Raw genomic sequence first — 22,743 nt, 5'->3', positions numbered from 1 at the left:
ACAACTAAACATCTTTAAAGATGCAGTCTGCGATATCGGTATTGGTTTCACAAAAGGTTGTTGATATTTATGCTTAACAGCCGATCAAATTACACCCCTCCATTCCATGCTCTTGAAGCACTGTGCTGATTGGCTGGGATTGTTTATAGCTTGGTCTGAGCCCCTATGTTTGTTTCCCATTAACAGAGCCAGGGCTGTGTGTGAACATCTGAGTTTTTGTTTTTAGTACAAACACTGCTAGAGGGACAGCTAGAGGGCTGTGAGGAGCAATTTGCTGAATTTTACTTTACTTCATGGCCTCTGGGGAATGTCTGTCATAACTTACCCTCAATAACTCACTGTTAACATCTAATATGCCAAATTCATGAATTGATTTAAGTTGAGAAAAAAAGAGAAAACATGATGTAAGACAAAAGATTAGAATAGAATAAATACAAAAGCCTTTATTGTCATTGTATTTGCATACCATGAAAGATTCCACCAATGCTCCATGCATTCAACTTACGAAATTCAAACTATTCAAACTGTAAACAGCCACCACCCCACCCCCTCCTCGTGCAAGGTGAGGCTCTTTTCCTTTGCGTGACATCACCAAGGAATTTGGGGGAAAGATTCCTGCACCGGTCTGTGCATGCTCAGGTGCAGTTGGACGAGATTCCACACAGCGATGGGTAAGGTTCAACCAGGATTGTCAATGAGCCGAAACAGGACATCAGAGAGAGAGAGAGAGAGAGAGAGAGAGAGAGAGAGAGAGAGAGAGAGAGAGGGAGAGGGATAGAGCACGTGGCCTTTTTAACCGCTGTGGCATACCAGTGGGGTGGAGACGTGCACAGTCAGTGTGTGCTGTTAGATTATGCGCTCAGACAAACAGGGAACTCCCTTATGACAGCTTCACACTCCTCATCTGACCTTTATAGATTTTAAAGGGAATTTACATTCCTGTAACAGTTAATGAATGGCCTGTGATTTTAAATGACGAATTAAGTTTAGAACAGGAAGTAGGTAATGATTATTAAAAACTCTTGGAAACTGAAAAAGACATTATAATGTAATCTGTTAATCTGTTAATTGGCAAAATCACTCTGAATCAACAAGAGAACCTATATCTTTAATATAACTAACCTGTATAGTTCAGCTCTTGTATGTCCATTTAGAGCCAAGACATTGAGCACATCCTCATCCAAAGGTTTTGAACAGAACTACCCCTCAATGCTGCCCCCTCCCCTTGGTTTCACTGTAATTCTACAAGGACACTGAGATGTAGGACAAAGCCATTGAGAGGTATCTTATTTCCCCAGTAACCAAACCACTCTTTTCTTTGGCGAGCGAGTAACTGCCATTGGGACACTGTGGGATGAATGACTGTTTACTTCCTGGTGTGAAGAAGGAGAAGACAGGCGACATGGGAACAGGAATATCTCCTGTAACACACCTTCTCTTGGAACCAATCCCCAAAACACACACACACACACACACACACCTTCTTTCTCTAGAACAGATGGCAAGCCATGGGAGTAGCATGGCTGTAAAACAAGCTGGTTCTCTTTGTCCACCTACACACCATTTTGTACACAGTGTCTATCAGATTGCAGCTTCATAAAAAGGTGTGGCTGACATCCGCTCAGAAAATAAGACTTTAAAAACACCTTGAAGAGCAGCAGTGTTTTACAATGGTGCTGCAATAGTTGTGTCCCCAGTTGGCTGCACTGCATCATTTGAAGGTCCATCCCTTTTTGGAGATTTTTGATTTGATCAAACATGTTTTAATTTTTTTTGAGTATTATACATTTTTTGTAAACAGAGTTGTTATGTCAAAGATCGATGATTTACTTGATTCAATCGGTTTTAGAAAATCTGATGTGTAAATTCAAATTGTACAAATGGTGTGGGAATTGATCTGCTGTTAAAAGATATCAAATTAAATAATAAACTGCCAGTGGTTGTCATTTTATTGTAGTTGGTTGCAACACTGCCTACCCACATTGGAAAGTATCCATGTACTTAGTGGAACAAGATGTTGCTATCTACAGTAACACATACTAGAGAAAGCACAGATGAAGATAAGAAGAATTAAGAGACATGATTTTGAACTGAAAATGATTGTTCAATAAAGGTTTTTATGATTTTAATAACAGGACATGTCTTTATTTTCTGCTGCCAACAGGTGCACTGTAAACACTTAATAATACACTGCTGATCTATAATCAATAATATTTTCAAAATTCCTCTTATACATTAACTATTATTATCTTCCTGTCATCATTCATTAAAAAATATATGGGTTAGATTTTTGGTATTATGATACTTTTCCAGTAATGCATATCTGACTGCTATTTCCTATGAATCCAAAAAATATAGAAAAGAAAATATAACTTAACATCAGCTAGAGAAAGTATAAGCATGGACTTTAAAATATTTTACTTCGGGTTTACCAACCCTCTGGCTAATTATATTTTACAGCTCCTGACAATACAATGGCTGGGAGAAAGTCTATCTATGGTGATCAATACTGAATGAATAAGCTCAGGTGGTCATGCTGGGGGAATTATTGCCATGAGAATCTTGGTCCATTATTGTTGTAAGAATCAATGTACAGTTAAGAATGGTTGCTAGGGCACCCATTGCCCAGGCAACCAGGAGTTGTTTACACGGTCTGGGTAGATCTTTAAGCTCTGACAAAGACCTTGCAACCAGAGTGCCATTAGCGTGGCCAAGACATTCAGACTGGAACAGACCCACGTGGATCTTTTTAAGGGTCACACCGAAACCTGGAGGACAAGTGTAAATGTACACATTTGAAGAGGACACACTCTGTCTTTGCAGGTACATTTTCAGCATTTTTGCTTAGCCAAGATTCAAATCATTGACCTTCAAAACAACAGCATCGATAGTACAGGTGTTCACTGCAGGACTTTAGAATCACCTTAAAGCCTTCATTATGACATCACATTTTGTAGCCATGGTTTGGAATTATTTGTTAAATTTGAAATAAAAAAGTAGTTTGTTTGAGGTCTTCTTATCATAAAACATGAAGAAAAATTTAAAAAGTCCTTTTTTTAAATCATAGCAACAAAAACAATAAAAACAACTGAACCTTGTTGAAATAGTTGTCTTAAATTGCATGTCTTTAAACAGCTTAGTTTCTTTCACACACCAGTAAACAAACAAAAGCTCAACAGAAAACTGTAATGTTTTCATAATGTTTTTTTCTCCACTCATCTACAGGCCCTACCCAGGTCAAAGGTGAGAACCACACACCACCTCCCTCCCCCTTCCAAATGGAAAATCTTTCCACTCTCGTGGCAGTCTGTGTCAGCAGGGAGTGATGCCATCGGAGAGCGGGACAGGATCAGACAGGCGCACAGACACCTTGGCCGGGATAAAGGTGGATGGGGACTACACGAGCAAAGATGACCTGCCAAGCAAGTCTCCAGAACGGCAGGTGAAGGGCGGTGGGAACGGGGAGAACAGCGGCCAGGCAGGCAACCTGGATGGAGACGGGGCCCGGGGCCCTGAAGCTGGAGGTAAACAACAAGAGGAGAGGAAGGCTCCTCTGGAGCCCCCGGGGAACCAGCCGTCTAGAGCAGACCAGCGCGGGGAACAGGTGAAGCAGGCAGATGGAGGTGGGCCAGGTGCGTGCGGAAAAAAAAAAGCCCATCATTAACCTGGGCTGCTGTGATGCATTGCTCATTGCAGCTTGTCTGTGCCATATGCTAATTAATCCCAGAGAGATCACTATGAGTTCAGCCAGAACAAAAAGAGTGGAAAAAAACTCCCATGATGAAATGCTTTGTTCTCTCATAACAGACACACCTGTAATGGTACGATTAAGTTGTTTTAAGCGCAAGCCTGTTGTCAGTGCCTCTGTTATGGCGGTGTGTTGAGACAGCACGCTTACCGGCTAAATTTGTGATCTAATCAGGACAACAGATGAAATGTTTGAACAACAGTCCCTCAGCACCCGAAAAGTCCAGAGAAATCTCAGTCCCATAATGACGGCTTATCTGATAGGGCTAATAACATTAGCACAGATAAACATGCATAATCTGCCTGAAATGTGTTTTGTTTGTCAAGCATCTGCCAGTTGTGTTTGACAGCCTGTATGGCTTGGTGCTTATGTGTAGCAAAACCCACATCCACGCCGCCCAGACCATCAGCAGCTGAGTACATAGCGGGCTTAACAACATGCTATAAAACTAAGCTCTGCGTTGAATAGGAGTCGGGTTTCAATAATTAGTTTAAAAATAATTGTAAATAATAACATACACATAATTATCCATCAATAATTGTAGAGTGGTTTCATCTGATGTGCTCTAAATTGTAAATGATAAGAACATTATTAATCATTCAATAATGAATTAATTTAGTCATATTTAAATCAGTCCTATATTTGTGCTATTTTGCAATAGTGCTTATAGTGAGTATTTTGAGGAATTTTTCAAATCAAAAACACAATTATGGCGAGTGTGAGAAGTGTGAAAGGGTTTAGTCTGGCTGTGTTGGCGGTGTCAGCTTTATCGGCGCGGGGAAGCAAAGGTGTGCTTAACACAACGTCTAGCACTGCTGGAGAACAGGATCGGGTGTCCCCTCGTCGGTGACACTCTGCTTCCCCCGGCCTAATTATCTCCTGCACGCTGAGCGGACTACAGCAGCCAATTTCCTAATGTCTTCCCAGTCGCTTCTCCTGTAGAAGTCCCCATTAATGCGAGTCTAAGTGTATTGAGTTTGATGGGCCTTAACTAAGGTACACTGTGTAATTATGCTGCCTTGTCTCCCAAATCTTTATTTAAAAAGGTCATAGTCAAACGCAAGTGCTCTCTGTGGGATGCTTAAAGGACAATCAGGTTCCAAAGAACAGTAAAAGTTCATCTCAGAATGAATTGCCAAACCTCTGCATTGGCTACATATGTGTTATGTGAGAGTGTGTATGCATCTATGTGAATGCATGTACTATGGTTTTGCACTCAATCTACTATATGTTTGCATGCACTCTGTTCGCCTGTCGAGTAGATGTTTGTCAGGATGAGAAGGACTCTGGTGAGAATGACAGTGGAAAGCCAAAGCATCAGGAAAGCTCCAGACTACTGCAGTGCTCTGAGAGAGACAGTGACAAGAAGGCAGTGGAACCTCAAGGGCCTGGACCCTTCTTTTTCATTGGAGGGGGAAATGGGGCCCCCATGTGAGTAGATGGATGGCCCATGAGGGATGGATGAAAGAACATTTAGCAATTGTGTTTAGTGTGATAAGATGCACTAAAACAGAAATACCCACACACACATACAGTACACAGAGACACAGATGCAAACACACACACACACAAATACAAATAAGTCTAACAGTCTAAATGATCCAACTATACAAAAATATTAAATTGCAATGCAAATATGGAAATGAATTAGCCTGACGATGTCATACTCATAATTGTAGTCAGAATATGAGTCTGAAACTGAACCATTGGGCTGTGATTATGGGGCGTGTTTCAACGAACCAGGAAAGAAAATTCCTCTTCGCTGAATTGGATACCTAGAACCAATCAGAGCAACGTAGTATTACCATCTGATAGATTCAACGTTTACCTGATCCCGTAGGAAGGACGGCAAAAACATCTTTTCAATCGACAAATGCCTTGATCGCGTTTCTCTGTTCCTCTTTCAAAATGAATGCGCTGTCAATATCTGTTGAGATATGCCTGCTCACGTTACTTAATTAGCACTCAAGGCTAGAAGCTACCATTTGTTTCAATGTTTTTTTTTGTCTACGCGTTAGCATAACCTATCAATAATGGTCTAGAGTGCTTCAGTTAAGACCTACAATCCTCGGCAACATCCGTGTTGCACATACACAACTAACCGAGTCAATGTAGACATAAAAAAAGTTGTGTAGATAGCTTAAATCATATAAAATATGTCCCACTAAGCTCCCGAGACGGCACCATCTTTGTTCGATGTATATTCTATCTATCTAATCAACTCAAGCGTTGGTTGGTCATCTGTCCATCAATGTATAAAGCCCGCCCTTACAATTTGATTGTTCAGATCACTTTTCTGAGACGTTTAATCTCTCCCAACTAGCTCAATTCCAGACTGAATCTCCCAGACCAAACATTTTGTGGGTGGAGTTCAGGCTGGTATCCAGGCTAGAAATTAATAGCAATATGCTAATATGCTGAATGCCTGGCAAACAATGTATTTGAAAAACACAATACTAAAGTACTCAATTTATCACAAACAATTTGTTACATAAACTGCCTTGAATATCTGTTTTTTCCCCAATGTTAAATTACCCAAATCTTCAAAACGGTGTTGTTATGTTTCATTATTCAGAGTGGCTGCATACTGTGAGAACAAAGGCTGGCAACGCATTTATGACAAGACACGGGAGGACTACAAGCTGAAATGGTGTGAGACCAGATCAATGGCAACTTACTATAACTTCAAGGAGGGTGAATACTCTATCCATTTTCTTCAAGTTCTTTTTGTTACTTTTTGAGATCCTTGCTTTTCACTCACTCCCTTGAACAATAACAAGCAAACCTTTGAGTAGTATACAACTAGTCTCCCACTGTAATAAAGGGAAAATAAATCGCTAACTCCATAGTGTGGCAACATGGTTATGACATACGATGTGATGTTACAATCATGTCTATGTTTCCAAAACCAAAAATCAACATGTTGAAGCCTCGAGGAGCATAAAGGCTTACAAATCAATATTGACCTCAGCAAGACCTCGGCACACAATTGCTCTAATTTTCTCAAGTCAATACATTTTCTTCTCACACCACAAGGCTTAAAGTTTCAAAAAATTAGCATAGATTTGTGCATTGGTCCACCAACATGTTAAAGAGGTTATAAAAGTCTACATTATATACTGAGGAGTGTTTCAGATAAAAATGTATTGACTTTTTAGTTATTTTGATACTAAAGAACACATTACCTTATACCTGAATATACTCAGATTTGTTTGTATAGTCTGCAGGGTCTTTTTCCATGGACGTAAAATGGTGAGGGTTGATTCTGATCTGGTGCTTTCCCGAAATGCTCTTTTTCTCAAGGTGAGCAGTTGCTGTACCAGATCCCAAACAATAAGGTCCTGACCTCCAAAATCGGACTGCTCAACAGCCTAAGGGAATATGACAGGGTCAGCAGCAAGGTGAACCGTGGCAGAGGGCTCAGGTAGGAGAGAGTAAAGAGGAGCTGACAGCAGCTAAAATGGCAGCACTTTCAATGGGTGTCATCTCTCTCTCTGAACACACCAAAAAGAGAAGAGACACAAAATTGACTCAAACCTGTGCACAACAGTGCATAGATGAAATGGCTGACTGTTACAGGCATTATTTGGTTTTATTATATATATTTTTGTATTGTTATTATATAAATGCATATTTCATCTACAGTGTAAAAAACATTCACGCCTCCAAGATGCCATGTTGTAATTCTGTTCATAAAAATGAATGTGCCTAATAACCAGCAATGAGCTTCCAAATCTGACTTCCTGTGTTATTTCACTGTAGTTCTCATGTTAGCCTGTTTAACAAATGTAATATGCTCTATACTAAGTGTTTATACTGAGTTGTTTTATGGCGTCAGTATTAGCCTGTGTAAACTCTTTAATCTACTTACAGAAGCCTGAAAATGGATGAGTTCTTTCCCGCCACTTTCCGTATGGACATGAGGGATGAGAGAGAGGCTTTTTTTGCTCAGCAGGAAAGTAAGTTAACATCAGCAGATAGGATGTTTAATGAACACTTAATCAAGTTGGTGAAACTAAACCACAGGAAAGAAAAAAAAACATGCCCACGGAGACAATATCTTCCATGAAAACGAAAGTTTTGCTAGACACAGTAGGCCTATGGGATGAAGTAATACCTGTAATGTAGCTTTGCATGCACGCCATTCTTTTGATACCCATCTTACCTTCTTCCATATTCCCATAACAAAAGTCATGACATGCTGATATCTGATAAGATGACGTTGACAGATAAAGAATGTAAGCCCCACCCACATGATAAGGGGTTTGACTTTTTAAACAACGGCATCACCTTATCCACCTTATCAGTTAGCCTAAATAGCCCATAGAGTAGATAGGTCTGACCCGGTCAGCTCCGATGCTCTTGCAGGGGCTTGCGAGGAAACCAGCAACGTGTGGATCTGCAAGCCCACTGACCTGAATCAGGGCCGGGGCATCTTCTTGCTGAGATCCCAGGAGGAGATCAGCGCCTTACGGGCCCGGCTGCAGAGCAGCGCCAACAACCAGAGCGGCAGCAAGTTCTCCTTCCGTGTCCCAAAGGCACGAATCGTCCAGAAGTGGGTAAAAAGGAGGATTTCGTGTCATAGGCTATCTGCACTGCCATCTAAGCTAGGCTACAGCATGAAGCTGACTTTGTAGAAAATAAGAACAAATGCAATTGCTGTGGTAACTCTTGGAAATTAACAGTGTATTTAACCAACGGAAGACCTATATGTTTGCAATTACTTCTACAGCTAATCTGTTCTGGGGTTTTTTTTATCCCCAAAACAATCGTTTAGCTTCTGTTGAGTTTGTACTGATAAGCACGTCTCAAACACAAGGCCTAAGCCAATGGGCTTACTGTATTTTAGACTGCAGTTTTCCACAATTCCAGAAGAGGGTAGTATTGAGCTTGATCATTACTCCAAGGTTCATCAAAACATTATACTCCATCACTCACATACGTATAATATAATTAACACAAAAAAGTTTCATAAGATATGTTTTGCCTTTACATTCAAAGCCTTTTACTGTGTGCAGTGTATTTATCTATCATGAAATCTTGACATCACTGAATAGTTGGTTGAAGTCATAAGTCATCAGTTATTAGTTTTTTTTTTATCGCAACACTCTATACCTTGATACATCAAAGGGAGAACAGCTTTTCCATTGTCATACAGTCAAGCCAAACCTGACACTGCACATATTTAAATAACGTCAGACCCTACCCCTACTTTAATTTCCTCATTACAAATCACATTCAACTCAAGTTGAAAGATTTCATCAGAGTTGTATTGCAATTACACACACACACACACACACACACACACACACACACACACATTTGAAACTTAGCCGATCAGTGGGATGATATCATCTCAGCGTCAGCCAATAGGAAGTTCCATCAAACAGATTTTCGCTCTAGTTGTTCACATGAAGAGAATAAAAAAATCCTAACCTTTTAGACATATCTGGATCCATCTCCATTATCAGGGATTAGCGCAGAGCAGTTACTAGTCAACCATGTGGTAAATATATGACCAAAAATGAGACATTTAAACTAATAGATGACAGCACTGAAGATACTCATGCAGACAGATTGAGATTAGCAGGTGTGTGAAAATGTCCAATGGCTGTGACTGAACGTCTGTGTGCACTGTTGATAGGTATGTGCAGAGCCCACTGCTCCTGAAAGGCAGGAAATTTGATGTGAGGTCCTACCTTCTCATTGCTTCAACGTCGCCATATATGGTGTTCTTCCGCCACGGCTACATTCGCCTTACATGTGACCTTTATGACCCTAACTCTACTAACCTCTCAGCTCACTTGACGAACCAGGTATACGGGTTTATGTTTAACCATTACTGTAAAAGTGTCTTCCATAGTTGGTAGAGTCATTTTACTGGCATCTAAATCTCTGTCATCTTTTTATGTTGTTTGAATGACAGTTATTTCGCAACTAATGTAAAACAATACACAGTGGCAGGCTAAAAGATATTGATCAAATTAATTGAGCAAATGTTAATCTGAGCAAATGTTAACACTGACAACTCTTTCTGTGCAGTACATGCAGAAGAAGAACCCGCTGTACAGCGAACTGAAGGAGGAAACTGTGTGGTCAGTCGAACGGTTTAATGAATACGTTAATGAGAACTTCAAGGCTAAGGGGCTTCCCAAGGATTGGGTGAACGGTGCCTTCGCTGTGAGTTGACAAACACATACCACCAAACCTAAACCTCAACTGTCAACCATTTACGTTTCACTCTCGCCTTCCCCCGTATGTCAAAGCTCAGCAGCTGTAGCTTATTAGGAAGAGCAGCTTTCATTTCTTCAGTTTATCTCTTCGCCAGCAAGGGAATGAAAGTGGAATGGAGGGCGGATGTTGTCATGGGAACACAAGCTTCAAATGACACCCCTATATTTTCTGCTGACATTTTAGACTTCGCAGTTACAGTCATGTTTTAAATAGCATATCATACAGCATAAATATAACAGCTTCAGCAGCAGACTTGCTAATGATCATAACGGGAGCTAACATCATAAACCAGTTTTAACCAGCTCCATAGATCTGACTCTTGACTGACAAATCACAGTCTTTTGGTCTGCTTGGACAAAGTGTAGTCCAGGGGTGGTAAAAAATAATGGGGCATTTTGTCTCTTATATTCCCTCTGTCTCTCTGTGCTTTGGAACAGCGGCGCATGCAGCAGATCATGATGCAGTGCTTCATGGCGGTCAAAGCCAAACTGGTGCGCAAGCAGGGATTCTTTGACCTGATTGGCTGTGACTTCTTGATTGATGAGGACTTCAAGGTGAGAGACTAATGAGCTAATTCCCACTACTGAGGTGTGCATGTGTGAGTGTGTGTGTGTGTGTGTGTGTGTGTGTGCGTGTGTGTGCGTGCGTGTGTGTGTGTGTGTGTGTGTGCGTGTGTGTGTGTGTGTGTGTGTGTGTGTGTGTGTGTGTGTGTGTGTGTGTGTGTGTGTGCGCGTGTGTGTGTGTGTGTGTGTGTGTGTGTGTGTGTGAGTGTGTGTGTGTGTGTGTGTAGAGGAAAATAGATAGGATGTGTAGTCTTGAAATCTCATCCAAATGAGACTACTCGTCACATATGCCCAGCCTCTCGTGACATTAATGACATGAAAATGAATGTGTAGCAAGTTTACCTTACAGTATACTAACACTTGGTGAGGCACAAACCATTGCGTCTGTTCGGTTGAGTGCAGGGAATTGAAAAGGCCAGTGGAGAGCTTCTCCGCTCCTGTGGCACCACCTAAATGTTACCCCCTTCACAGCAGTTGCCTGGCAACTCGCAGACCAGCAGAAGTAAACATGCTGTCTCTAAGCCTGGGATGCTCATCTGAAGCCTTCGCAGTTACATCATTATTATGTATTCAGAAGCAGAAGCGCCTCAACACAATAGTCCTCATTTTATCACAAGAATTATGATGGAGAAGGAGAGAGAGAGAGAGAGAGAGAAAACTCAATGTCTTGATGGATGTTTGACATTTATTATGCCATTGTAATGGTGCAAAGCTGTAGGGAATATACAAATGGCAGCTTTGAATTAGTTGACGCGATAGTGCAGTATAGTGCTTATGCAACATAGCTGTAATGAGCAAAAGACATAATGAACTGTTGGCCAATAAAAAAAAAAACTGTCACAGCTGTTTCAGGGGTGTGGCTGAAAACAGATTGTTCATGCATCAGCCATGCAAAGCATGACAGCAGGCTGGTGTGCTGTGAGGGTAACACCGTCCTTTGATGAATTATTAAGATGTCTCAATATGAATTTCACAAGTAGGCAGATTTGAAGCCACATACTATAACGATTTCAGCAGCAGTTTTACCTGAAGAAATCCCTCTTATCCTACACAAATGCTCACACACACACGTGGACAGAGAGAGAGAGAGAGAGAGAGAGAAGGAGAGAGAACAGAGATAAAAGAGAAAACGAGAGATAAGAGAGAACTGATACATATATTTGTTGGGGGAAAACGTGGACAAGGCGACCTTGAATGTTCTGCATACACTTGATGTGTCGCTCTGTTGGGCCAATCGGTATTCGACATTCATTGCTTTTGTAATAGAGCCACTTTATTGTTGCTAGCCCTTTTCATGATTACTTATTCATTTAGGGCCTCTGTAGAAAATACAGAAACTGATTCTTTAATGAATGGGTCTGCATACATCTTGGTGGCAAATAAAAATTTTCTTTTTAGTGCCAGAGAAAAAGCAGTTGAATGATGTAGTTAGGGTGCCACCTGCTGGTCACAGACCTAATCTTTTATGTTAAATCTAATGTCCTGCTCTTTGTTGGAGTGACATACTATAACATAGCTACACTAAATACTACACTGTAAAATCAATAGACCATAGCTAAACCTATGAATTAAAATAAGGCCAAAATTGCTCTAAACTGCACATACTATTTCCATTACGTGGGGTGGACTTGTGGGCTTCAATTGTCTTCACATGTGACTAGGTGTGGCTGCTTGAGATGAACTGCAACCCAGCTCTTCACACCAACTGTAAGGTGCTAAAGGAAGTTATACCAACCACTGTGACAGAAACTCTGGGTAGGCAGCACATTGTTTATACAGTTTCTATGTAAGACCTTGTCATTTAGGCAAGATCATTTCTTCAAAGTCATCAGTACAATGTAACATTCATGTTTAAGGCTTGAACTATTGTGTAATTTTGTCAACTCTCAGCCACATATTTAGTAATGCTGATTTGTAACATGCTTTGTTAATGGCACGTAAAATAAATTCTGTTGAAGTTGTCGTTTGTTCATGTTAAGTAGGGAGTCTTCATTCCAGTTTCAATCGAAATTCATTCCGTTCCAGTTTTGTTCCCGTTTTTTGTTTTGTTTTTTTTGTTGGTAGAAGTGTTTCATTTAGCTATACTTTTTAATTTCATGATTTTGATAACATTCATCAGATCATGTGCCAGACAGTGACAGTGAGTGTTTGTGCAGACCTGTCTCTAGAGATCTTTGAGAAGTGCCGCTGCAGGATGAAGCTGCTGCCCCTGGCCAGTCAGAGAGACTTTGTGCTCCTGTATCAAGACGAGGTCCCAACGCCCAGCCGGAGGAGCAAGGTAGCCCCGTCTCTCCAGTCGCAGTCACCAAAGAGCTCCACGGCCCAGAGGAACACCAGCACCAAGGCTCAGAGGCCTGCTGTGTTGAACAGATCCTTGGGAGAGAACCCAGCAAGTTCTGTTTCGGCTTCTTCAGTCTGCCCGGATACCTCCGCCACCTCCAGCCCTTGTGTTTCCTCCTCCGCCCTTACCGGCACGGCTCTACGGGACAAACCCCCAGCCCAGGCCTTTTCTGCAGGTGCCCAATCCTCAGAGACGGCGGTGAACCAGAGACCTCTCGATGGCAGGCCACGCGAGCCACACCCCCGACGCCAGGTCCGCCCGTCCAAGCCAGCCCCGGTGCGCGTGGAGCTCCGGGTCAACACGTGCACCTGGCAGCGGCCGCAGACGCCAGCGCGGGACGCCACCCGCGCAAAGTGCAGCGTCATTTCCCTGTCCGTGCCCTCGCTGGGCGAGGCCATGCTGGTTCCCAAGCGCCAGCCTACGCCCTACCCCAGGGAGGCCACCAAGGACAGGAGGCAAGCACAGGACCAGAAGAACGTCAGCCTGAGGCTGGCCCACCGGCAGCCGAGTCAGACTGCCTGGTCAGAGGGGCAGGAGGCAGGCGAGGCAAAGCGAACAGACAGGAAGAGGATCAGGCCAAGAGACAAATGTAAGACCTCAGGGAAGACCTGACAACCTCACGAGTGTGAGGTTCTCATTGGACACAACTAGCACTATGAACTAGATTTTTCTGTGCTGCTTTGGTACTGTAGTGTTCATGAAAATCCAATAATGTTTTTCACGACAAATTACCAAAATATGTATTAAATGTCTGACCCACAGACTTGTTTCTCACTGTATTTTAGTGTTGTGTACTCAACCTACCTTGAACACAGCTTTTACAAACATCAAATTTCTGCAGAATGACACCTGGTTGATTATGAAGATTAATGGCTTGATGATAGCACAATTAGTTTACACCATTAATTCATTAACATTCAATTACTTGCTACCACCAGGAAGTAATTATTTTGAGTATGCAAGGACATTGTCATGTACAATGATCCATTGCTTGGAGACACCCTAATTAGTTAGTCCAGCAATGCCCATCTAAGCCCCCCCCCCCCCCCCCCCCCCCCACACACACACACACAGACACAAACAGGCACGCACAGACACACACACACACACTAATTTAGTCTGTGGTTTGTTGCTGAAACTGCTTGTTTGTGGGCTTCATGGCTATGTAATTATCTCTGCCTTGCCGTCAGTGTTGCCTCCCGGTGCACTAGAATCACACCTTAATTTCTTCACCGTTGAGCCATGTTCCTGCCAGCCCGGCGTCTGATTCACTTGAGCGGCTGAAACTGCTCAGGAGTTGATGAGGAAGTTGCGTTGGCCGCAGCTGCGTCATGCATCAAACTGACAGGAAGTCATGGCACACTTGTTTCTCCTCTCTCTTCTGGCTGCTGTGTCATACGCCTGTCAAGTCTCTGTCTGGCAACTGTGTCACTTTTATCTGGCTTGCTTTAGTGTCTAGTGTGAGGGCTTGTGTAGTGGGGAACCTTTTTTGTTTAGTTTTTTTTGCTGTTTCATTGCTCACTGTCAATCTTTGCTTTAGCTTTCCTGTTTCTACTCACTGGCTTTCACAGTGTTCTTTTTCTCTCTTGCAAGTTACTGTCCCCCTCTCTCTGTCGCTGTCTCTATCTCTCTGTCCCCCTCCTCCCTTCTATCTCTCTCTCTCTCCTCACTGAGGGGCAGGTGTTGAGGGGATGAGCGGGGCTCGGGGCAGATGGCACTCAGTGTGTAGTTAGGCGGTCACCACCGAGCAGGGTTTTTTTCCCTCCTTTGGACGCTGAGGAGTTGTACAGGGCCCTGCAGCCATGGGATGCTGTAGTGTGACTCAGAGTCACACCGGGATTGACGAAGTGGGGCCTGATGAAATTGAACTGCTGGAGATCGATGGTACAGGGTAAGTCACTTTGTCATCGTGGCATTTTGTTCCCCTCTCCCTCTCTCTCTTTTCATGTGCAGTGTGCGTGTTTACTGTGTTTCACGGTCAGTCATGTGGCACTGCTGTGCAATTGGAACTTCCTAATTTTCAGAACTGTATAGACACTTGGGATGTTGGGTGACTTTTTCCATGAATCACATGAGTCCATGCCTTTGTACAGGGGTCAGATAAATGGGTCATCTGTGGAGTTGGTGCTTTGAATGGAACAAGAGAAACTCTGTTCACTGGCTCATTGCACTGGAAGGACTTGCGCATGGGGTTATCTATTTGGTGCCATTTTGACTCTTTCAAAGACCGAGTTAACGGTGCAAATCACATGAAATACGACGTGGTCCGGCGTCCTGTGGTCTGTGCTCTGGGGCTTCATCTTGTGCAAGAGTTTGATAATGCCCCTGAGTTTGGTTATGCCCCTGAGCGTCTGGAAATTGTGTGCATTATTATTGACGGTTGAAGGCATTCACTGAGAGGAGTCTGCCTTGAGTGATAATGTGTAATGAAACGAAATTCCACTGTCTAACCCTTTCTGAGTTAAGCTGCGACACAGAAAACCAATTTGTTGACATCCTGCAGAGTCTTAGGAGCTGATAACATTAGACTGCAAAAATTGCTCACAGATAAACACGTATGACACAGCAAGAAACCATATTCCAAGTAATAGCCTCAGCAACCTCACACGCCTTGATGTCATTTTGCAAATGCTCTATGAAAAGTGGCAATTTTTCAATTACTTGTAGAAAAACAATGACCCATAGGTGGAAATTAAACGTGTCCAATGTTACACAGAAATTGGAAAGAGAGAGAAAGATTGTGACTTGATGAAAGAACACAGATACCAAAGCGATTCACTGCCTCTCAGTAATTGAAATATGAGGCTGCAAAAGTCCTGATATGATCTGATTAGTTGTACTTCAAATGAAGCATGACTAATTTTATTGAGCTAATCAGGACCCCTGCTCCGGTGGGGTGGTCCAGGCTGGGCACTTCAATCCCTTCATTAGAAGACTGGGGGATTAGGGGTAGGGGCAGAGTGGACAGGGAGGGGGGCTGGCAGACTGCACACATCCAAATTGACAAGGATCCAAGCAGAAGCAGATAGCTCGTTTAGACAAGCAAAACAGCACACAGACACTGAGATTCACCCTTGCAGTGCACACTCACAGTCAGTCAGGTTAGTCATCAACTGTTATTCACACACATTCACACTCATGTGTTTCCTGACAGGGCACATGCCAAAACAAATTCACATTTACAAACCCACATGCATGAGAGCACAAGCACACACACACGCAACACACACACTCCCACATACAAACAAACAAACATACACACTTGCATCGCATGCACAGACAAGCCAAACCCAACAAATGACAGTGATGAACTGACATGTCTTTTAAGGCGATGCAGCATCTGAGCAGCCGCAGGCCCCTCAATGTCAACACCACTGCAAACATAATGAGAGGCACAGAGACATAATTAGCAGCCAAGTCCACATACAGACGGAGGGACATACAGTGGCACTGACGGGAGTGTAGTAGGGGTCAGATGGTGTCTGCCCGTCATACCGGGCCCACTCTAATCAGCTTATGTCTGGCCAGGCCACCCCTCAAGAGCGTGACTGGCTGGGTCCCTGAAAAGGTTCAGTGAATGGGCCAAAACTCTGCTTTACTCGTATAAATACATGCATGTAAACTGAGGTAAACTGTTGACCTTTTGATGTTGCATACAAAATAAAAACAAATGACTCATACTACTTTCCAGAGAAGGGGATTTCCTAACGCAAGTTTTTTTTTAGTAAAACGCTTATTTTTGTTGTTTTAACCAGTAATGGTATTTTGGTGGTATTTTATTGCTGGTCTCTATGGACCATAGCTGGACCCACAGGATGTGGCGGCAAAAGAATCAGTAAGGCTGGCAGTCTGTTTTTACCACTTGGCGTTAATGGTTAGCCACATGAATAACCCAGAAAAAAACTAAATCCCACAGCTGGGGGAATTGGAACGTGAGAAGCATCACTATGTGAGCTACAGTGTTTGCGCTTATTTTTTACTTTTTAGATATTTTTTTTTGCATTTTTGTTGTTGTTACTACTGTGATAGGTGTGGCTTTAATGCACATAGACAATGCAGTGAACACGTAATGAATGCAAATGCACTGTAATGTCTGATGTACTGAGGCAAAACAAATGTTAGAATGGATAACCCCCAGAATAGTGTAGTTTCGTGACAAATATTCAAACATGAATATTTTACTGAAATGTCCCTGAAGATCCTTCTTACACACTTTTAATGTAATATTCTTCCAAATTCTTGCAAAACTTTACAAATGTGCCAAACAGCCATCAAATGAGGAACCAAAACATGCTGCTAAGGCTAATGTTGATCTACTTGCTAAGTATGTGCTGCAGTTGCTAGTTGCTACTGTAGTTTGTCTTGTTCCCTAGGCTCTGGAATCTGGGTGAGACCAAGCAGTCTATGCGTAATGGCAGAGGCCCACCGCCTCCACCACCAGTTCGCTGTTCTTCCATCAGGCACCTCACACAGGAGGTGAGTAAAGAGAATGAGGGGAGGAACGAGGAGGCCATGTTTGTAACAGTATCTTACAAAACAATAGCTTCAAATCAGCTTCATGAACACTATTTTATCTGTAGGAAACGAAACCTGTTGAAACCAGAATATCATGCAGTGATATCCAGGTGCATCATGATATCCAGGTATGTACAGCAGCGTTTGGGAGGTACCATTTTATTTTGAAGGAGTTTTAAATCCTGGTGAGAGAATCGTCATTGTCTACATTCTGTGCTTACCTGTTTTGGTAACTGAATTGTTGAAGTGTGAGGCAGGCTTGAGATACAGAAAATGGTTTAGATGTATTTCTTGTTGTAGATGGTGTTGTGGGGCTGGAGCAAGGAGGACGTGCATCACAAGATATACACACAGCCAATCAGAGAGTGGGAGGGGCGGGCCGCACACACCTATGGTGACATCATCTACTCCTCCCTCGTGACTCTCCACAACACACACACCAAGGTAAATGGGGTCACAAGTGGGCATGTGACAGATGTGTGGTGTAACTATGCAATATGCGAACCACATCTACTTTCATATTTAGAAAAAAAAATGGGCATTTTTTTTAAATCCCCTCTCCAAGCATTCATGTACTGTACATGTGCACATGCACGTACGCACACCCACACACACACACACACACACACACACACACACACACACACACACACACACAAACAACCAAGTTGACCTGTTTGTGTTCACATCATGGAAATCTCCACTCCTGCAGGCGATGGGTGAGCGATACCTCGTGCTCTTCTCCTTCCATCTACTGATCTTAGCTCTGGACCACTCTCATCATGACTTCATTTATGAGGTGGGTTTCTTTCACCTGTTCAAATACACACACATCAAGATGGGGCAGCAACATATTTACATATGTCAACATGAAGGTACAAATGTGATCTATAAGTGTATAAGTTTTAGTCATGTTTTTTAAACTTATATCTCAACAGGTCATATTAATTACTTTGAAGTAACTAATTTTGTCTAACTGAAACATCCAGGCATTTTCAATTGAAAGAGGTTTTATAGTGTATTATTGTTTGTCGGAATGGTCAGACTGTCTCATTCAGAGTGTCCTCCCACCCCACAGGGCATTCTCCCCCTCTCATCTCTGGAGGTGGACATCATCTCCCAGGACCCCAGCTCACCATACATGTTTGAGATCAGTGGTGAGTCTCTGTGAATGCCTGTCTGAAAAGTCACTTTTCATCACTCTCAGGAAGCCCAAGCACTGCCCATGCAACAGTGTCAACAAAAGATGTTATTTCCGTAATGGTCTGTTCGATCTGACTCTGTTTCAGGCCCCATGGTGGACTCCAAGATCTTTATCTGTGCCAGTGCCAGTGACAGGAAGAACTGGATGGATAACATTGACGACAGGAGATATAAATCCCTAAGACAACAGTTGAGCCCCTCACACAGTGCACTGGCCTATCTGGTAAAGCATGAGCAGAATGTTACAGTTACTGCCATACTGACTGAATTATTTGGTTTACCCTATTAATGCTGTTCAGAATACAATCTGTCAGGAACTCATGTTGTCTTTTTTTTTTAACTTTTATTTTTATATGGATTTTCCAACAATGATGCACAGAAAATATGCAAACAAACCATACAAATCAAGACAAAACACTCACACAAAACACAAGGATCAAAACAAGACACACAAAAAAAAACACACAAAGCTTATAGGTCCTTCCATTCAGTCACAATGCAACAATTCTGTCTTATTCAGATGTCATTACTATGAATAGTAGTGAACTCATGTTGTCTTAAAGACATTTAAAACCTCAGTAACAGCTGTTTCGTCCATGTATTTAAATGGGTTCCTTAGTCTGAGTTCATCTGCTGTTTTGTGCAGCTGCCGTGCGATGAGACCTGGAAGAGAGAGGAGCTGAAGAGGTATCTGCTTCGTGCGCCAATCTGGCAGTGGGAAGGCACGTCCATCCAGCACATGGGTCTGCCAGTGGCCCTGTCCCTGGTGCACATCACCAACTCCCAGAGGCAGGTGAGGGAGCATGAACCAGCACTGAGCCACACCGAGCAACCATGTTTGCAGAATGGTACTGCACTGCATCACACACAGTGTCACACCGACCTTTTATCTAATGCTTGATGCCTGCAGGGACCCCAAGAGCGACTTCTTGTCCTTTTTCCACTGGACGTCCTCATTCTCTCCGTCGACTGTCAACGTTTCCACTTGAAATACGAGGTAAGGTGATCTGGCTGGGAAAGAATGCGTGTCAAGAAGACACCTCATGATTTCAGTGCAACTGAACCCATGACCTCAGCCGTGTGTCGCTGGTGAACTATTGTAATGCTTTCGGCAGACAGAACAATGGGAAATGTTTGTAAACCGACCTGGCTTTCGCTTATCCCACAAGTGACAAGATGTGAAAGAAAGGATTAAACCTTCGCTCCAGCTTATTGTTGTGTAGATATCAAAATGCTTGCAAAAGGCTGCAGTCATATTTAAATGAAACTTAAGATGGACGTTCAACAGATTCTGTGAATATCAGTCCCCCCTGTTCCAAGGTGATGGGAACGGCAGTTAGCTGTTTGTATTCGTAACCTTGCTGTTTTAGGTTGAACAGTTTGTGATTGCGTGGTGAGAGGAACTGAAGTTCAGTTGCTCAGGGTCTGTGTCTGACTGTGCTCCCTCAGGGAAGGTTACCACGCAAAAGCATCCAGGCCCTGGAGAGGTCAGCATTGCCTGGCAGGCTGGAGTTTGAGCTGACAGGTGAGATGCCATAAAAAACGGCACCCATAGAGACCTCTTTTCACCACTTCTCACCACTCATAGCGCAAAATGTTTCCACTGTTGCAGTTGTTGTGGTCTGTTATCAACCATGTTACCACATGATTCACCCATCCGACAGCAAACCACCACGTGCTGACAAAAGCTAGATGAAGACATCTCTTTCACTTCTTATAATAGCAAGTAAACACATGAAGACGTTTTGTATATTGTCTCCTGCTAACTCAGTGGGCCTCACGGAAATATACACTCACACTAAAAATACTTCTTTCAGAAATGTAGCCCTCTCTAATATCTGTAAGTGTGTTGGCTAACTTGGACTAGATGTCTTTATCTCAGGGACATATTTGGCACCAATTCTGGGCCTTCTACGAAAAAATATTACCAGTGTATCACACATTGCATGTCCTTTGATACTTTTTAAGATAAATATGAGAGTGTTTTTATTACATTTTTACAGTTGCTTTAAAACGGTTTTGTGCTGACATAGCATCAGATGCAGTTCCTCTGTCCTTTGACCAGAGTTGACTCTTAAGCCTGAACAGGAAGTCACTGGTAGAAGATGCCATTTTGCACCAGCAGAAGGATGACACAAATTTCAGTTCCTTGATTTTTGTGCTTCAAACATTAAAAGAAAGGTTGTCTTATTTGCACAGAAGTGTGATTGTACCAAGCTCACTGTATAGTTTTCAAATTAAAGGTGCTGTCCATGATTCTAATCCAATACACTTTTTGTCAAATTCAGAGAATTACTCCTCATGATCCTCTAGTTATCCATTCTCTGTGTGCATGTATGTATGTACAATGTAGCTTGGACCAAGCCATATAGTACTCCAGCCAATCAGCATGTTGCCTCAGGAGCATGGAAGGGAGGCGTGTTATTTGGCTATTAACCTTAAATAACAACCTTTTGCCAGAATTGCAGACTGTGCCTTTAAACCAAATTGTTGTTAGACAAAGTTTTAATAAACTGCAATGGTACTCGTACGAGTGCTGTTTTATGAAAACTGTTTTGTGTTTTTGACCATTGCTCAATACAATTGTTCAGAATTAGTAAGAAAATCAACATGCTCCATGTAGCTGTATTTATACTGTATGTAGTGATCACGCTACATTCACCTGTGATAATAAAAGCAGCATCTGCAACCTCCACATTTTATGTTCAGGTGAGCTGATGGAGCCTCTGCGTGTTTCATGCACCTATCCTGAAGATTACCAGACGTGGATCTTCCAGTTACAACAGGTACGACACAAAACACTCATCTTCTTAATGCGTCTGTCAGACAACTGGGGAAGTCTCCATCCTACTGGAATAGATGGGTAGACATACTGGGTAGATTAAGTATATGTCATGTGTGGGCTGGTACAATGTCGAGAACATGCGCTGTGCACGTGCTCTGTGTACTGTATGTGTGGTCATGGTGTTTGGAAAGACTGATCATGTATTTTGAGATTGTGTTTGTATTCTATACATTGACATCAATATTAGTAAACAATATCTCCTTTTTTTCTCCTTAAAGCCTGACCAGGAGATTCACACCATCTCCAACCACTCTGCTCCACCTCTTATTCCAAAAAAGCGCAGAAGCTGAGGAGCAACTTCAGACTTCATGTGAACCACGCTGTCTCAGATCGACCGATTACACAAAGCCCGAGCAACAGCAAAAAAAAAGACTCTTGACACTCTGGTCATTATTGTACAGATGTTAATCTTTCTCTCTTAACCTAGCCTCTGTGTTTGATATGGTATTTTTACTACGGATTTCCTGCTAGTCTTTATAGTGAGGCACCCAAGTGCATATTATATGGCCTTCCTACTACTATGTGACTGCTCCTGATTCACAAAGAGATTCATTCCAGACTTATTAAACATGGGTCTGTTAGTTGTAAGCTTACGCCTCCTCTCCGCAGGGGCAGAAAGACACTTGCTGTAGAAAACCCCAGAGTGAGTGCAAGACGATGAGGGATGTGATGAATTACTTTAATTAGCTGTGCATTCCTGGGACGCCACAGTAGGGAGTTTTTTTTTATTTTTTGGTATCTTTCTCTTCACCACAGCAATTAGTCTGATGTCTACCACCTCTCTGATTTATTGCTGTTGGAAGGTCTCCAAGACCACTCTTGATTCCTATTCTATTTGTCACAATAAAGTTTTTCGATTCTCCTCAAACGTACTCGCTGCTGTACCTTGGGGCGCTTGATGCGGTGAGATGGAAGTATTTAGAGACAGTCTCATCATCTTTTGTCTTTTCCAATCTTTCTTATCAATGTTGCGGGGGGGAATAGGCAGGAGGCAAGTGGGAGAGAGTCCGTATGCGATGTGTGGGGCGCTGATACCGATGCTGTCGCAGTGCTACGGTGTCTGGGACAATGTGTGATTTTTAAGAGGTCAACACTGTCTTGCAGTAGCTGAACGTTGACGCAGCAGGAGAGAAAAGGGGTTTTTAAAAGTAGGAATCAAAAGTTGTATTTCAACACAGCCCAGACCTGCAACCTGCAACAGTACAGGTGAAGAAGTAGAATCTCATCTTGTCTGTCTCTATAATACTACATCATATTGACCCACTGTATTGTATCTGCATTTATTGCAAAGTAT

General features: G+C 42.6%; 2 protein-coding genes across 2 annotated transcripts; both read left to right on the top strand.

The window, feature by feature from the left end:
* Nucleotides 1-3,325: 3,325 nt before the first annotated feature.
* On the top strand, nt 3,326-13,498 carry ttll10 (tubulin tyrosine ligase-like family, member 10; the record flags this gene model as incomplete). Its single annotated transcript, XM_080853827.1, has 11 exons — nt 3,326-3,632; nt 5,011-5,179; nt 6,324-6,442; nt 7,052-7,172; nt 7,622-7,707; nt 8,117-8,303; nt 9,393-9,564; nt 9,791-9,928; nt 10,420-10,536; nt 12,207-12,300; nt 12,702-13,498. The coding sequence occupies 11 exons, from the start codon at nt 3,326-3,328 to the stop codon at nt 13,496-13,498; spliced, it is 2,307 nt and encodes a 768-aa protein (XP_080709953.1).
* A 1,190-nt stretch (nt 13,499-14,688) lies between these two features.
* Nucleotides 14,689-21,883, top strand: LOC308377242 (putative pleckstrin homology domain-containing family N member 1; the record flags this gene model as incomplete). The annotated part of the gene is made up of 11 exons (XM_080853826.1): nt 14,689-14,777; nt 17,260-17,362; nt 17,702-17,845; nt 18,114-18,200; nt 18,480-18,558; nt 18,691-18,827; nt 19,251-19,397; nt 19,515-19,601; nt 20,054-20,129; nt 21,314-21,390; nt 21,668-21,883. The coding sequence occupies 11 exons, from the start codon at nt 14,689-14,691 to the stop codon at nt 21,737-21,739; spliced, it is 1,098 nt and encodes a 365-aa protein (XP_080709952.1). The 3' UTR covers nt 21,740-21,883.
* Between the last annotated feature and the right edge of the window lie 860 nt (nt 21,884-22,743).

Source organism: Sprattus sprattus (assembly GCF_963457725.1).
Source record: "Sprattus sprattus genome assembly, chromosome: 16".
NCBI classification, from domain to species: domain Eukaryota; kingdom Metazoa; phylum Chordata; class Actinopteri; order Clupeiformes; family Clupeidae; genus Sprattus; species Sprattus sprattus.
This window is presented reverse-complemented; position numbering and strand designations above follow the sequence as displayed.